Here is a 17724-nt window from a genome sequence, read left to right as displayed (position 1 = left end):
GGTGACACAGACGACTGTGATAGATATAAGCTGGTCTGTAATCAAATCACAAAGGAGGTTAGGTAAGCAAAGGCAGATTATGAGAAATTTTTGGCAAAGGATGCAAAGAAAAACAGCAAAGACAAAGACTTCTTTACTTTTGTAAACTCTACAAGGAAGGGGATAAATTAGATTGGTCCACATGATATCAGTGGTTCGATTGTTGATGATCCTGTGGGGATAGCAAACAAACTGAATGAGTATTTTGCATCTACATTCACACACGAAGTCTGTAGAGAAGTTTAGGCCAGAAGCTTATCAAACTCTAGCAGGGAGTTAAATGACATTGTAATTACTGAGAGCAAAGTGGAGGAGAAATTGTTGAAGTTGAACATAAGAAAGAAAGACACCTGGGGTTGATGGGATCTATTCAGTTATATTGAAAGAGGCAACAAACAAAGTAAGCAAACCCCTAGCCTTAATTATGAGAGCATCCTTGAACTCAAGGGAGGTCCCCACAGACTTGTGATATGCAACTGTATCCCCAATTTACAAATGGGGATCAAAGGGTGTCAAAAGTAATTACAGACCTATTAGTTTAACTTCTGTTTCAGGGAAAATAATTGAATCACTGGTTAAAGAAGCACTACAGGATCATCTAGACAATATTCAGTTATGGTTCAGATAGCATAGGTTTGTTAAGGGGAAGTCTTCTCTGACAAATTTCATTGGATACTGTGATGTGGTCACAAAGGAACTGGATGCAAAAAATAATTTTGATATCATATACTTGGATTTTAGGAAAGCTTTTGATACTGTTGCACACAGAAGACTACTGCACAAATTGTAGCAGTATGGCATTCAGGGCAAACTGCTGCTATGGATAAAGGGATCGTTGAGTGGGCGACGACAGAGTGGTAGGCAATGGATACTGCTCTTTGTGTACTAATGTTTTTAGTGGAGTTCCCCAGGGTTCGGTGTTGGGGCTCTTGTTTTCTGTATTTATCAATGATATTGATGAAGGTATATCATGGTTAATGTCCTAGTTTGCAGACAGTACGAAGGTTGGTAGGGTTGTTAATGACAATATACTACTGCAACAGGATCTAGATAAATTTAGTAAATGGGCCGGGAGGTGGCAACTGAAGTTTAACATTGAGAAATATAAAGTACTATATATGGATAGCAGTAACCGGAGATTAACGTACCAACTGTGTGGTATTACACTCAGGTTAGTGGAGAATGAAAAAGACCTGGGAGTAATTGTGCAGTCAGATATGAAGTTTTCTGAACAGTGCAGATAGGTTGCAAGAGTAGCTCATGGTGTCTTGTCAATGATATACAGGAATTTTGTTAGCAGGGATAAGGATGTGGTTGTCCCCTTGTATAAGGCAATGGGCAGGCCTTGAGTACAGGCCTGCCCATTGCCTTATACAAGGGGACAAATGAAACCTCCAGACCTTGAGTATACAGGTCTGGAGGTTTCATTTTGGGAAGGATGTATTGCTGCTGGAATGAGTACAGAGAAGGACAATGAGATTGCTGAATGGAACTACGGGTTGCTGTTACCAAGACAGGCTTAAGTTCTTCAAATTGCAGCATCTGGAGACTAGGTACCTGCGAGATGATCTAATTGAGGTGTATAAGGCCGTGACTGATTTGAACAAGCTCAATGCTGATGGGATTCTTGCTCAGATTACTCACCTGAGGGGACATAAATTCAAATTGAGGAAAGACAATTGTTAGAATGGATGTTCAGAAATTTGCCTTTAGCCAGCAGGTGGTTGATAGTTGGAACAAACTTCCATCTGTCATAGTCCAGGTTGACAACTTAAATAAGTTCAAGGCAGAAGTAGAGAAGCGAAGTGGGTAGTTTTTTTTTTTTGGCTGATGCTATATAAGCTTTGCTTGCTTGCATCATATGCCTCTGCTAATTTGGATGCAGCATAACGATTTGGCAACCTGAGCAGGGTCATTAACAGTGAAACCATCAAAATCAAATGGACCAATGTGGTTCAACCTTTTCTCCTGTTAGAATAAGTAATAAAGTCCTTGCTGCTTTTCTCTGCATTCCTTTTCAGAGACTTCTCATAATCTGCTTTACCATGCCTAACCTCCTTTTTGACTTATGTATCCCCTAATAATTTAGATACATTTTTCTTCTCTACCACAACTCTCCTCACGTTATCTGACAGTCATTTAGGTCTGGGACTTGAATGTTATTTCTGAATTGGTATGAAAAGATTAGTAGCTTTTACGATTATTTCCCTGAATGCTTCCCATTTAGAATTTCTTGTTGGTAGCATCATCAGTTGCTCTTCCCACTGTATAGAATATAAAAACTCTCTGAGACCATAGTTATCCTTAAGAAAGCAAAAGCCCTTGACACCATTAGCATTAATAGAGGCATATAATGCAAAAAAGCAAGCTTATATAGCATCAGCCAAAAGAAAAAAAAAATCCCTTCCGGTTTCATCCATCCATTCACTCCAAACGTTTGTCTAGCTCACCCTTGAATTCATTTAAGCTGACAACTTCCACAATGACGAATGGACGTTTGTTCAACCATCCACTGACTAAAGGCAAATTTCCTCACATCTGTTCTTCAACTGACTTTTCTCAGTTTGAATTTATGTACACTCTGGTGTGAAATCTGAGCAACAGGAAGAATACCATCAGCATTGAGCTTGCTCAAACACCATTCAAGGCCTTATACTCCTCAATTAGATCACCTGGCAGGTGCCTAGTCTCCAGAAGCTGCAATTTGCAGAACTTAAGCCTATCTTGGTAACAGCAACCCTTTTTTCCACTCACTAATCTTGTTGCCCTTCTCTGTACTCATTCTAGTAGTTATTTCTTTATGTAAATCCCACCTCAGTACACTGTGATTATTGCCATCTAGTGCTTCCTTTATCTGCAGATTCTTAATGCATGAATAGTCACTGCTGATAATTAGATCTAGAGTATTACTTGATCTAATTATCAGCTCTGGTTACCTCTCGAACATGTTGCTGTAAAAAATAGTAATCCAATAAATCCACAAAAAAATCTTGCTAGTGAGCAAGTGATTCAAGTTCCAGTCGATATCTGGAAAGTTAAAATCTCCCATTATAAGACATTCTGATTTACTGACTCACTCTGTTTCTCTGTACAGTTGTTTGTTTTACTCATCAGAGTCATTAGGCTCATAACACACCCCTACTCTCATTTCTGTTTTCCCAGTGCTTATGTGAGACCAAACTGACTCAACATTGCACTGGCCTGGCTACCCATGTCAACTGGATGCACTGCCTTAGATTTTGTGTCTTAACTAACAGGATAACCCCCTCTCTTATCCTGTCCTATCTGTATATCCACCTCCCATATTCAAATTCTGCATCACTTATGTTTGAGTGACACCACGTCTCTGGTATCCCTACAATGTCAGTATTTGTTCTTTTAATGAGTACTTCAGATTCATCAGTGACCCACATACTTCATAAAATGAAACCTGTATGCAGTACTCAAGATGGCATGCTGTTGCATTATACAATGGGATAATTGCCTCCTTGTCCCTGCTCACAAAATTCCTGTATATCATCGAACCCTTCTCTCCTTGTAACCTGTTTACATTGTGCAGAGAATTTTGCTTCGGATTACAATTATTATGTTAAGCTCTCTAGATTTGTTCATGAGTTATTAGTTTAGAATATCAATTAAAGTAGATTTTTATATTTAATAGTTTTTAGAAATTTTAAGTTATTATAATAGCAATTATCAAAAATTCAGTAGTTTGTAAAGGTTTCTCAGTGTGTAGCTGATCGTACAAGGGCAGAGAGGATATAGCTTGGCTGGACTTCAAAAAAAAAAAAAAAAAAAAAAAAAGCAGCATTGTAGATACCACATTAGTGTATTGTGCTTTTTTTATCTTTTCTGTATTGTTAACATTGTTTCCGTGTATTTTACAACATAAATTTATTCATTTTGTGAGACATTCAGCACTTGCTCATAGTATTAAACAGTAGTACATTTTTACGTTTTAAGGTGAGTCAGTTGCTGAATCATATTGCATCATTTATATCTCACATTGAAAAATACTGGAAAATTATAACTACCATATTGAGGCATGATTCAAACCCACTACGTTCATTTCTTAGGCAGATAGGCTACCCACCAGACAATCCGGCAATATAGGCTTACATTTTGGTTTAATGCAGGTGGCTGTTACTTTGTGAAGGGATGGATCAGAGCTACTGATAAAATTATTTAAGCATGATTTCTGTCTACATTTTTAGATAATTTAGTTAGCAAAAATCATACTTATATTATTAGGAAATCCAAAGCTTTCTTCAAATTCGCATTGTTAAAATTTTGTCTCTGATCATTTGACTTCATTAAATTATGTCAGTCGCTCACCTGAGCTTGCCAAGTATAGAATAGGCACATAATATAAATTGCCACTGAATACTTATACTATGTGCATAACTAAGTTACAAAAAAAAAAAAAAAAAAAAAAAAATATGCAATTTTCAAGAATTCAGTATTTGCTATATCTCGAGCATGTTGGATTTATCAATTTCTCTGTACTGAACTTCTTGGAACGCCTGTAAATAATTTTTGGACTGGAAATGATTGTTCAGTCTGTCTTTGGCTATCCGAGAAATTCTGTGTTTTTGTTGAACAAATTTTTTTTGCAAAAAAAAAATTAACAAAATAGTCTTATATTGCAAGTGATCATTAGTATTAGGAGACTAGGCAGCAGTGGTAAACTGGATTTGATATACACTACAGTACCTTGGCCCCCAAAAAACTGCAAGTTGAGCCTGCACATGCATGTGATCATTAAAATGCCAGATATATCCAGTCTTGTATTCAAGAAATAAGCAAAGTTCATCACTAAATTCAATAATTCTTTTCAGATCTTTACACATGAAATTCATTATGCTTCTTCAATAGGCCCAACCTACAGTAATGTTAAAAAAATTTGCATCATCTCGTTTTTTAGGTTGTTTGGCCTTATATACTGGCAGCTAATCTTTTAGAAATAGCTGAAAGAACGTAAATAAGTATCACTTATGAAACTATTAATTGCAGAAAAATTTAATTTTATACCTTATGGGCAAATATACAATGAAATAAGTAGTACTTTTCTCAAAAATAACAGCATCTTAATTATGGTTCATATAATAATAAAAATTCTATGAAAGCAGTGGTGTTTTTTCATTACTTTGATTATACTAGAGTGATAGGCAGCTATATAACTAGAAAACATAACAAAGCCTAACTAATATTTCATTTGCCCACCCCTCGCTTTGATGACTGCTGCACATCATCGCATCAACTGGATAAGGTCTGAATTTATTTCAGGGAAATCTCATGGCACCAAACACGGATTAATGCTCCTTCAGCTCTCTAAGTATTTTTGGTTTCTTTTGCTTACTGAAATACCCTTTTTGTTCAAACAATTTTCAATTGGATTGAGGTCTGTTCTGTTCCCAGGCCATATTATTTTGGGAATTGATTTACCTTTCAACCATTTTTGGACCTGTCAACAGTTAAAGACAGCAAAATAAATTACACTTATTTAAGCAAAAGTGTGACAGTTCATAAATTTAAAACTTTTACTAATTTTATGAAGTAGTATTTACAGTTTTGGCTCTATGACATATGACAGTCACCCTGAAAAATGCAATCGACAACATCCACATAGTGACCTCTAATTGTGGGAAGCAATTTAGTCCCAAGAATATCCTTGTACACCTCAACATTCATTGTGCCCTTCACAAATTCAAGATGACCAACTCCTATCTGAAATACAGCCCACACCATATCATATGTAAAATGTTTTGCGCTGTAGATAATACAGTCAGGATGATATTCTTCTCCTTTTCTTGTCTAACAGTCTGCTGGCCATCTGAACCATGCAAGTTGAATTTTGATTAATCAGAGAAAATAACACATGTCCACTGATCCTCAGACCGACTAACATGCTCTTTTGTCCACTTTAGTCACTGGAGTTTCATTTTTTTTTGCCAAAAGTGACTGTTTTCTTGGGCAAAATTTTACTAATCCCGACGAGAAAAGGTGCCTGCATACTGTAGCAGTACTTGCGTTTATTCCTCTATCCTCCTCCCATTTTATTTTGAGATCTGTCGATGAGGATCTTCTGTTTCAGACATAGCAGACATCTGTCCTGCACTGCAGAAGTTATTTGTGGATATCTACTTCCTTTCTTTATATTTAGAATGCCAGTTTCTGATCATTTAACTGCAATTTTTTTGCGTTTTTTTTTTTTTTTTTTTTTTTTTTTTTTTTTTTTTAACACTACAACCTGAAGAAAACATGCAAGATTCTTCAAAAAACTACCTGGCAGTTGACGTTGATAATGCAACTGTTATGGTATGCCAAAAACTGGAGTAGCAAGAGTATTGAAAGAGGAGATTGAGAACTTTCTGGTAATAGGCTGTCCTTTTCATCTTATTAATTTGCGTGCTGGAAAGGGATCTGCATGCCTTCCTGTGAAAGTGGATGAATGTTTTGTGGAAATTTACTATTATCCAAAAAGAAGTGCTATAAGGAAAGATGTATTTAAACAATTTCAACTGATGTATACCACTGAAGTAAAAAATATTTGAAGCTTGTGTATACACATTTAACCATTCAACTAGAACTGTGTCAATCTTTGACAAGTTTAAAGAAGTGGTTAAAAATGTTCAGAAAAGAAATTTGAATACTTTCAAATTTACCAAATGAAAAATACAACAAGAACTAGTGAGTGACACTGGCTTGTGTTCATTCCAGTTGGCAATCCAAAAGTTTTGAAAGAGGACAAATAGAGAACTTGATTGTAAACTTCTGGTAAAAGTAATTCTAACCAGGACAAGCAAGCTGATAATTCTAGGCATGTTATCTTTACTTATGCAGAAAGTCTGTTTTTGTTTTTCTCTTCTGGCTTGAATTTAAATTTATGTTAACATTTTGAAATATGAGCATAGCTCTTCAATCCATGTGTCTCACATCCATGTACCAAGTTTGTTACTCCTAGATATGTTGAATAATGTTATGTGCAAATTTATTTTACCAACAGTTTTCAAATCTTCCACTTCAATTTTGGAAATCAATTACCATGGCAGACTGGAAATCACTTATTATGGTACACCAGAAGGAAGATTCTAATTCATTCATAGGCATATCTTACTGTCAAGGCTTTGGAAAGCCTAAAGCAAAAGGTAAAGCTTCTGTTTTATTTTGTTCAGTAAGGAAGTACTTTATGGCTGCATGTGACTACACGGTAGCATTAATATCATCAATTGACAGTGCATTGCTTTGAAAATTTCTTGGTGTCATTAAAGATATAGATGAAGCAATTATCTGTTTTGAAGCATCAGTTTCAGTGTGAGACCCTACCAGATACTATTATGAAAAAAAATAAATAAATAAAAGAATTGATGATCACTAATCCTTGGTTGGGGATACTGATAAGCGCACGAGGAATTCTCAAATATAGCCAATTACCTAAGTCACACTCGGCATTTTATCAATTCCTCATGGCAGTACTGAGTGCATGAAAATATTCGGCTAGGCTCAAAAGAATAAAAAACAAACTGAGTTCAGATCTTCTCTTTCTGTTGAAGCTTTGAAAATTCCCCTGAGAGCCAAGTTTAGATAGCAGAGACTAGTGTACTGTGGACCAAAAACATCCTGCTTTTTCTGAAAAAGCTTCTGCATTTTTTTTTTTTTTTTTTTTTTTTTTTTGTGATGCACTTCTGGTTTTTTTAGCAGAAAACCTGTGTTTTTGTGTGTTTTGGCCCAAAAAGCTCTTCCTTTCATCCTGCTTAGAAATGCTTGATCTCAAGTTTTTTAAAATCAAAAGTTGGCAGCTACATTCTGATCATTCAGACTCATTCTCTGAAATAGCTCATTGACTTTTTAAATATATCTGTGTTTCTCTTATAAAGATGGTCATCCATAAAGATTAAATCTTCCTGAATATGGAAATTATACTGATTTCTTACAGAAACTATTCACTGAGCATAGTTCTGTAATATCAGTGGCTTTGTCAAGCTGAACTGTGCATTTCTCTGCTTAATATCATATATGTAGACATGACAAGTATAGTTTTTATGTAGGGCAGTTCCCAGACACTAGTTCAACTTTGCTGTGATATCCTGCAGTGATACAAAAATGGGTCCCTCTATAGCCAGTTGGGCAGGAGCAGTAGTGCGTAGCACACGCTTCTTGATTAGACCGGGGTTCAAGCCCGTGACTACCAAATACGGAGAATGCAGAAAGGTTAGGAAATGACCACCGCATATCCCTGGAGCAATATGGCCTTAGTTGCTAATGCTCCTAAAAACCAAACAACAACAATTTCACATTTCATACATTTTTTTTGAGACTGAGAATTGCACCCTTCGGTTCTCCCCCTAGCCACATCACTCTGGCTATTCTGTGATCATTGCTTTGTTGCTCTAGTCTGGGTCATGATTTTGTTAAGTATAATTTAATTAACAATGAAATTTAATAAGATTAATAAATTTTTTAATAATTAATTGATAATACTATACTAATCTACCGTATTTTTTTGATTCTAAGACGCAGTTTTCCCCCCTATAAACGTCTCTAAAAACAGGGTGCATAATAGAATTGATGGTGTCTTACAATCACGTTTTTTTTTTTTTTTTTTTTTAATTTTTTTTGCGCTTTGCACACGGCACCACATGTTTTGTTTTTATGCAGAAATCCCTCCTCCAAGTTTGACCAGTATCGCATTCTCCAATTCCATTGGAGAATAAAGTGGTGTGGGTGATTTCACACGCTTTCGAAATGTGAAGCCACCATTGTTTCATTATAGTGGAGCCCACTCAGTGAAAACTAGGAAATTTTGTTTGTATCTTCGGAAGTATATAAGATGTGAAGTTACTGTATTTCGTCCATTTTGATCCCCTATTGCACATTAAAATGTCAAAAATATTGCACTATGAAGCTGCATTGAGACGAAATGATATTGTGTATGCAAAAGAACGTGGAAATAGAGCTGTGTGACATTTTGATATTGGTGAATAAATGTCCGTCGTTGGAGAAATGATCGCAATTCCATATATTCGTGCAAAGCAACAATCAAGTGCTTTACTGGGCCTAAGAAAGGAAGATTTCCACAAGTCAAAGCTGTGATACGTTTTGTAACGGAGACATGTGCAAAAGGATTACCTATTACTTGACAAGCCAAGCAGTTGAAAGCCGGAGAAATTGCCAAGTCCCTCAGAATTGAGGAAATAATTTTTAAAGGCACTCGCGGCTGGTGTGACAGACTCTTGCATCATAATGGATTATCGTTAAGGTGCCGAACTTCTATCTGTGAAAAAATTCCTGCAGACTTTCAACAGAAGCTGATTAACTTTTAGCAACAGGTGATGAAATTAAAGGAAAAAAGGAAACTACGAGTTTAGTCAAATTGAAAATGCTGATGACACCCTGGTCTTCTTCGATTTAATGCTCGTTTCACTCTTTGACACTGTATACCCTTATTTAGTAGCATATTCTCAAATCGTGCTAGAATACATTATAACTCGGACAGAAAAGCTGTCATAAGCAGCATATTTGTCCAGCAATTCTAAGCTTTCCCTTTTAATGTAGTTAACATATTTAAGGCCAGTGTTAATTTTACATTCTTGTTAGGGACTTCTGTGTTCGGTCTTTGCACGTTGATGTTATGTTTAGATTGCAAGTGCTGACATTGATTCTCCTCTGCATTTGAGAATTCCATGACATATTTTAGATTCCTCTGAATCTCCCTCTTTTTGAAAAGCAGTCCAAACACCAGACTAATTAGAGCTCATGGTAATAGTTTGGTTTTAATAAAATAATTTTAATTTACTTAATTTACAAAAGTTAACCAAGGTTTTTAATTAGCAGTAATTTATATCTTTAAATTATGTTTTATTCTCTGCCATATACTAAAAATTTTTTAAAAAAATAGAAACTAAAGATGATTAACCAGTTTTCTATTAGTAGGAAATTCACCAAAAAATCCAGTTAACTGGTTTTAATTGTACCCAGTATGGGTACTGACCTGGTGAAATTTCATTCAATATTGGTAACACTTGTTTGATTCTTTTACTTAACCATTTTTAAAGGTTAAAATTGCATAGCCCAAATATTAAAATTTCTTACAAAATTTTTTAAAATTATATTGACTATTTCACTTTAAATCTCGTGATTGTCAGCTGTAAGTTATCATTAGCATTAAGAAAAAAAAAAAAAAAAAATATATATATATATATATACATACAATGATAACCCAGTTTAATATAATATAATAAAATATATAATAAGTAGAAGTAGCTTTCAAGACTAACAAGTCTCTTTTTCAACTGATTTAAATACAACGGATAAGTGCAAAAATTGTATTTAAATCATTTGAAAAAGAGACTCGTTAGTCTTGAAAGCTACTGCAACTTATTATATATTTTATTATATTATATTAAACTGGGTTATCATTGTATGTATATATTTTTTCTTAACCATGGACCCCAGTACACTAGGCCCATTCGTTACAAATCATTAGCATTAGTAGAGGAATATGATGCAAGAAAGTAAGCTTATACAGCATCAGCCAAAAAAAAAAAAAAAAGAAAAAAGAAAAAAGAAAGAAAAAATAACCTTCCCATTTCACTCATTCATTCACTCCAAACATTTGTCTAGTTCTGCCTTGAATTTACCAGAAATCAACCACCCACTGTCTAAAGGCAAATTTCTACACATCTATTCTACAACTGCCTTTCCTCAATTTCAATTTATGCCCCCTCAGGTGTGTAATCTGGGCAGGAGGAAAGATCCCATCAGCATTAAGCTTGCTCAAACCATTTATGGCCTTATTATAAACATCAATCACATCTCGCGGGCGCCTAGTTTCCAGCTGCTATAATTTGCAGAACTTGGTACGAGCAACCCTTTGTTCCACTCACCAATCTCATTGCCCTTCTCTGTACTTATTCCAACAGCTCTACATCCTCACAAAAATGAGGCCTCCAGACCTGTATGCAGTACTCAAGGTGTGGCCTGACCATTGCCTTATACAAGGGATAATCATTCCCTTATCCCAGCTAGCAAAATTTCTGTATATCAGTGACAAGACCCCATGAGCTACACTTGCAGGCTGTCTGCACTGCTCAGAAAACTTCATATCTGACTGCACAATTACTCCCAGGTCTTTTTTATTCTCCACTACCCTGAGTGTATTACCACACAGTGGGTATGTTACTCTGGGGTTACTGCTTCCCATATCCAGTACTTTGAATTTGTCAATATTAAACTTCAGTTGACATCGATGGTTCAACTGTTGATGATCCTGCTCAGATAGCAAACAAACTGAATGAGTATTTTGCATCTACATTCACACATGAGGAATTATTAAGGTTTGAAAATGGCAGAAGGTTATCAAATTGTAGCAGGATACTTAATGATTTTGGAATAACTGAAAGCAAAGTGGAGGAAAAATTGTTGAAGTTAAACATAAGAAAAGCACCTAGGGTGGATGGGATCTCTCCAGTTATATTAAAGGAGGGGGCAAAGCAACTAAGCAAACCCTTAGCCATAATTATGAGAGCGTCCTTGGACTCAGGGGAGGTTCCCACGGACTGGAGATGTGAAAATGTATCCCCAATTCACAAAGGGGGATCGAAGGGTGACACGAGTAATTACAGACCAGTTAGTTTAACTTCTGTTCCGGGTAAAATAATGGAGTCACTGGTTAAAGATGCATTGCAGGATCATCTAGACAAGACTGCAGCAATAATTCAGACACAGCATGGGTTTGTTAAGGGAAAGTCTTGTCTGACAAATTTGATAGGATATTATGATGTGGTTACAAAGGAACTGGATGCAAAAAATAATTTTGATATCATATATTTGGATTTCAGGAAAGCTTTTGACACTGTTGTGCATGGAAGACTATTGTACAAATTGGAGCAGAATGGTATTAAGGGTAAGTTGCTACAATGGATAAAAGGATGGTTAGGTGGGAGAAGACAGAGGGTGGTAATCAATGGATGCTCCTCTTCATGGACTAATGTTATTAGTGGAGTCCCACAGGGTTCGGTGTTAGGTCCACTGTTGTTTTGTACATTTATCAATGATATTGATGAAGGTATATCAGGCTTAATGTTGAAGTTTGCAGATGATACAAAGGTTGGCAGGGTTGTTAATGACAGTAATGGCAGTGTGCTACTGCAACAGGATCTAGATAATTTGGGCAGATGGGCTAAGAAGTGGCAACTGAAGTTTAACCTTGACGAATGCAAAGTACTGCATATGGGTAGAATGTCTCTAGAGCAAAGTTTCCGGCACCCCTCCCTCCCATACTTCTCCTTCAACCCATGCACGGTACTAAGTACTATAGGTTTTGATACCTTTCGTGTTTGGGGGTTTTCATAAAAAAAAAACCCAGAGAAACGTACCAACTGTGTGGTACTACACTTAAGGTGGTAGAAAATGAAAAAGACCTGGGAGTAATTGTGCAGTCAGATATGAAGTTTTCTGAGCAATGCAGACAGGCTGCCAGGGCAGGTCATGGGGTTTTGTCAATGATATATAGGAATTTTGCTAGCAGGGAAAAGGAGGTGAGTATCCCTCTGTATAAGGCAATGGTCAGTCCACGCCTTGAGTACTGCGTACAGGTCTGGAGGCCTCATTTTAGGAAGGATGTAGATTTACTTGAGCGTGTACAGAGAAGGGCAACAAGATTGGTGAGGGGAATGAAGGGATCCTCTTATCAAGAGAGGCTTAAGTTCTGCAAATTGCAGTGGCTGGAGACTAGGCACCTGTGCGGTGATCTGATTGAGGTGTATAAGGCCTTGAATGGGTTGAGCATGCTGAATTCTGATGGGATCCTTCCACTTGTTCAGATTACAAACCTAAGGGGGCATAAATTCAAATTAAGAAAAGACAGATGTAGAATAGATGTGCGGAAATTTGCCTTTAGCCAGCAGGTGATTAATTGCTGGAACAAACTTCCATCTGTCGTTGTGGAAGTTGATAGGTTGAATAAATTTAAGGAGGAACTGGACAGGCATTTTGAGGGTTCGGTGTGATTTTTTTTTTTTTTTTTTGGCTGATGCTGCATAAGCTCATACACTTGCTTTCTTGCATCACATGCCACTACTACTACTACTTTTCTAGATTCTGTTGCAGTAGTGTACTGCCATTGACAATCATGACAACCCCCATATCGTCTGCGAACTTGGACATAAGCCTTCACCAATATCATTGATAAATACAGAAAACAACAATATGCCCAACATTGGACCCTGGGGCCTCCACTAATAAAATTAGTCCACAAAGAGCGGTGTCCACTTATTACTACTCTCTGTCTTCTCCCACTCAACTATCCCTTTATCCATAGCAGCAACTTGCCCTTAATGCCATACTGCTCCTATTTGTATAATAGTCTTCCATGTGCCCCAATATTAAAAGCTTTCCTAAAATCCAAGAATATGATATTAAAATTATTTTTTGCATCCAGTTCCTTTGTGACCATATCACAGTATCCAGTCAAATTGGTCAGACAAGACTTCCACTTAACAAACCCATACTATGTCTGAACTATAACTGGGCTCCCTTGAAATGATTCTGCAGTGCTTCTTTAATCAGTGACTCCATTATTTTCCCCAGAACAGAAGTTAAACTAACAAGTCTATAATTATGCGTGTCACAGTATGATATATGATATTAAAATATGATATTAGAATATGATATTAAAATTATTTTTTGCATCCAGTTCCTTTGTGACCACATCACAGTATCCGGTCAAATTGGTCAGACAAGACACAAACCCATGCTATTTCTGAACTATAACTGGGCTCCCTTGAGATGATTCTGCAGTGCTTCTTTAATCAGTGACTCCATTATTTTCCCCAGAACAGAAGTTAAACTAACAAGTCTATAATTATACGTGTCACAGTTTGATCTCCCTTTGGGAATTTGGGATACATTTGCACATCTCCAGTCCATGGTGGCCTTCCCTGTCCAAGGATGCTCTCATAATCATGGCTGAGGGTTTGCTTACTTCCTTTGCAGCCTCCTTTAATATAACTGAATAGATCCCACTGTAGGTGTCTTTCTTATGTTGAATTTCATTAATTCCTCCTCCACTTTGCCCTCAGTTATTGCAAAATCATTTAACTTCATGTTAGAGTTTAATTTGTTTCTGCCTCCAATTTTGTATAGAAATACTCATGTGTGAATGTATATGCAAAATTGAATTAATCAAAATTGACTGAATTAAGTATATGAAGAAAAAATGTTTTCTTCATATACTTGAAAATATCTCACAGTTCCCTGATTTCAGCTACAAGGCTGCGTTGGGGAGGGTGCACTACTGTAGACTGTGCAGAATTTTCTCTTATGTTTCCTCTTGTTAATGCTGAATTATCACATGTATCCATTGATTGCTGTTGCCTGGGAATGACAGAATGCTGGAGCCAATAAGGTGTAGTAGCACTGAACTGAAAATTTGTTTATTTTAATTTTTTATGAAAACCAGAAATATGGAATGCATTTTTTTAAATATTCATGTCTTTAAACCTAAAATAATTTTGGGTTTACCATTTGATCAATGGTGATGTGTAATTAAATGAAATGTTTTGTATATTTATATCAGCATGTTTCTCAGTAGATCTGTGCAATTACAACTGCATTTGTAATACTTTTTGTTTCAATGTTTTTTGTTACATGCTTGTTTAATATTTTGATTGAATTAATTATGAGAAAAAATTTTTCTTCTTCATATACTTTAAAATTTCTCATAGCTCCCTGACTTAAGCTACATGGCTTTGTGTGCGAAGGTACAACTCCCAATTTGAGAGGCACTGCTGTAGATTATGCAGAATTTTCTGATATGTTTCCTCTTGTTAATACTGAGCCACTATGGAGTTTTCGATGGTAAATTCACAAAGAAATAAGAATAATGAGGAAACTTATTATTCTTTTTGAAGTAAATAGAATAATAAGTTATTAGTAAAAGAAAACAAGATACAAATTAGGCCTTTGCTATGTCAACCAAACAATCAAAAAAAAAAAAAAAAACTTTGTCCTGTACAACCCATATCCCTTTTACTTTTCAAAGTACCCAATCCAGTTGCCCCTTAAAACTCACCAAACTGTTAATGTCAACCACCAGGGAAGGCAGTTTATTTCAGTGATTGATAACACGCAGACCAAACTATGAACTCAACAGTGTATATTTATGTCCACTCCCAACCACTGGCTTTGTGTCCTATTTCAATGTGAAAATTCTACCATTGTTTTCAATTTGCTTATGAACAATTCATTTGATGTAGAAAACTTCCAGCATAACTTTTCTCCTTTGTTTGGTTCCAGCAAAACTATTTGGAGTTGTGCTCAGCTGAGGCAAGAACTTATTCTTCCAATCTGAAGACTGGTTCTTGCTTTCAGAATACAAAAACAACACCCAATTTTCATCACTGCCCATATCCTTATCAAGAATGTGGAAGTCACCATCAGGCTGCAAAGTGAGATCAGCACAAATTGTTTCCAGTCCTCTGTTAATTCACATAGAATAGTGTGCAAATCTAAAATGAAGTGTATGGAGATGCCAACACCACTTACTGTTTACTGAATGCCCTACCAATGCGTGTACACATTGTCATACTTCTTCAGTCTTACCAGTGTTCAGCAAGTTCTGAGGTGCCAGAGCATTTATCATCTTCTAGTTTGTGTTGGGCCTTCAAATCATTTATGCCACCCAAACTCAAGTTCATGATTCAGTACTGTTTTTACATACTTGTCAAAGCATCTGCAAAATCTCAGTAGCATAACTTCAATTTTTGGTAGACCTTCACTTCAGCACATTGTGCTAATATTGACATCTTGCCTACTGACAAGGAAAGTGCCATTGTTTTGCCTCATATTTATCAAAAACTGAAAATGGAAAATATGATCAAATGATGAACTTAAAGCACTGTAATGAAAAATTAAAAAGTTGCACACTATTTGTTGGCTTTCAATTGCTGGCTTCTTATCATATAAGGGTCAGTAAAGTTTTTAACTTCTTAAAAGAAAAAATTTATCACAAGGTAAAAGACAAACACTTGTTTTTACTGTAATTAAGCTGAATGTTTTATTGAGAATTTTCTTTTTAGCTTATTAATTTCTAAATCATTATATTAAGTTTGAAATTAGTTACATTGAGAGTGTGCTTGCCTGTGTTTCTTCCTTTCTTGAAAGCACTCCTTACAACATTAAATAAAAAATTATTTATTAAGTATTTTTCAGTCTTATGATGTAATGTTTTGTGTCATAAGTATGTTTCTCATCAGTTAAATACTTATCATTAAAGCTGCCAAGTTCTTGAAAGAAAAAATTATCAAGAAGTGTGGTGTAAAAAACAGACCTTTTTTTTTTATTCTAATTAAGATATGTTTTATTCAGAATTTTCTTTTTAGATTATTAATTTTTAAACTATTAATTTAAGTTTGAAATTAGTTGTGGTGTGCGTGTGTGTGTGTGTGTGTGTGTGTGTATTTCTTGTAAATACTCTTTATAACATTTAAAATATATTTCTTAGGTATTTTTACAGTCTTATGCTATAATGTTTTGTGTGATAAGTATGCTACTCGGCAGTTATATGGTTATTGTCCAAACTGGGCACTTGAATGGGATTATCGAAGAAAAGGTATTATCAATGAAATACGTCATTATTCAGCAGATATTATATCACTTCAGGTTTGTGTTAAATAGTTTTGTTGTAATTTTTTATATGCATAAACAATATTTAACTTTTATTGTTATGCACTCAAGAGAATTTTTACTAATCAAACAAAAAGAAAAGCATCACAAGAGACTCGAGAAAGCTGATAGTGCAGAGAGACATTTCTTAACATCATTTTGAAATTACATTGTTTCAAAATAAGTATGAGCAAATGGACATTGTGTTGGGGTATAAAGCAATAGTAAGAATGAAATAAGCAATCTTATCTGACTACTGTCTTTTGGGCCATACAAAAGTTAGACTTGCTTGACAGATTTCTAGAAGCATTTTCCTCCTCTGCCACAAAAAAACATTTCAAGTTTCAGTGGGCAGTCCAGCACGAATTGGGCCTTTGTCAGTGACCTTTCATTGTGTAGAATGAGACTTTTTATTTTTATAAAAATAAAAAGTGTCATTCTATACAATCAAGGTGGAGTCCTATCACATTTCATTAATTGTATGCAAGAATTGCCACTAATTTTAAATTCTTGTTTTCCAACAAATGCATATAATTATTGAAAATAGGCTTAACCGAACTGATCTACATTTTTTTTTTTTTTTTTTTTCTTTTTCTGTTTGTGTGACACCTAACAGATTTTCCGGAATTTTCAATGAAGAAATCAACAAAAACAATTTTATTCAATGGGATTGAGAGTTTCAGTTGTTTGGACCAAGCAGACACAACATTGCTGAATTTCTGTGTGGAATCAAAAACCTGATGTTCGCTGCTTCAGGTTAAAATTAAAAAAAAAAAAAAAAAAACCACATAAAACACCATCTGTTCAAAGCGTACTAATTGGACTGACTGCAAATAAACAGGTAATTCATGTGTTACCACTGTACATGAGTCACCAGATATTGCCAAACCTTTTTGATCACACTCATAATGAAACTAGTATAAAGTTGCATGGCTATTGTGTGTGATACTGTTTGGAAAAAATAACTGGAAAATTTGGCTTTGGAGAATTGGTCTCTATGCACTTAGCACTTTCCATTGA

General features: G+C 35.5%; 1 protein-coding gene across 3 annotated transcripts in view; it reads left to right on the top strand.

Annotated features, from left to right (window-relative positions):
* The window catches only part of twin (CCR4-NOT transcription complex subunit 6-like twin), a 447613-nt gene that overhangs the window by 201561 nt on the left and 228328 nt on the right, over positions 1-17724 (top strand). For all 3 annotated transcript variants that reach the window (XM_090370609.1, XM_090370608.1, XM_090370610.1), the window contains exon 7: positions 16544-16701. In XM_090370609.1, the coding sequence (XP_090226735.1) occupies positions 16544-16701 (158 nt within the window). The remainder of the gene's footprint in view (positions 1-16543; positions 16702-17724) is intronic.

Source organism: Mastigoproctus giganteus, chromosome 3 (assembly GCF_048544385.1).
Source record: "Mastigoproctus giganteus isolate SK-2022 chromosome 3, ASM4854438v1, whole genome shotgun sequence".
NCBI lineage: Eukaryota > Metazoa > Arthropoda > Arachnida > Uropygi > Thelyphonidae > Mastigoproctus > Mastigoproctus giganteus.
Note: the sequence above shows the minus strand (reverse complement) of the source record. Positions and strands in the feature narration are given on the sequence as shown.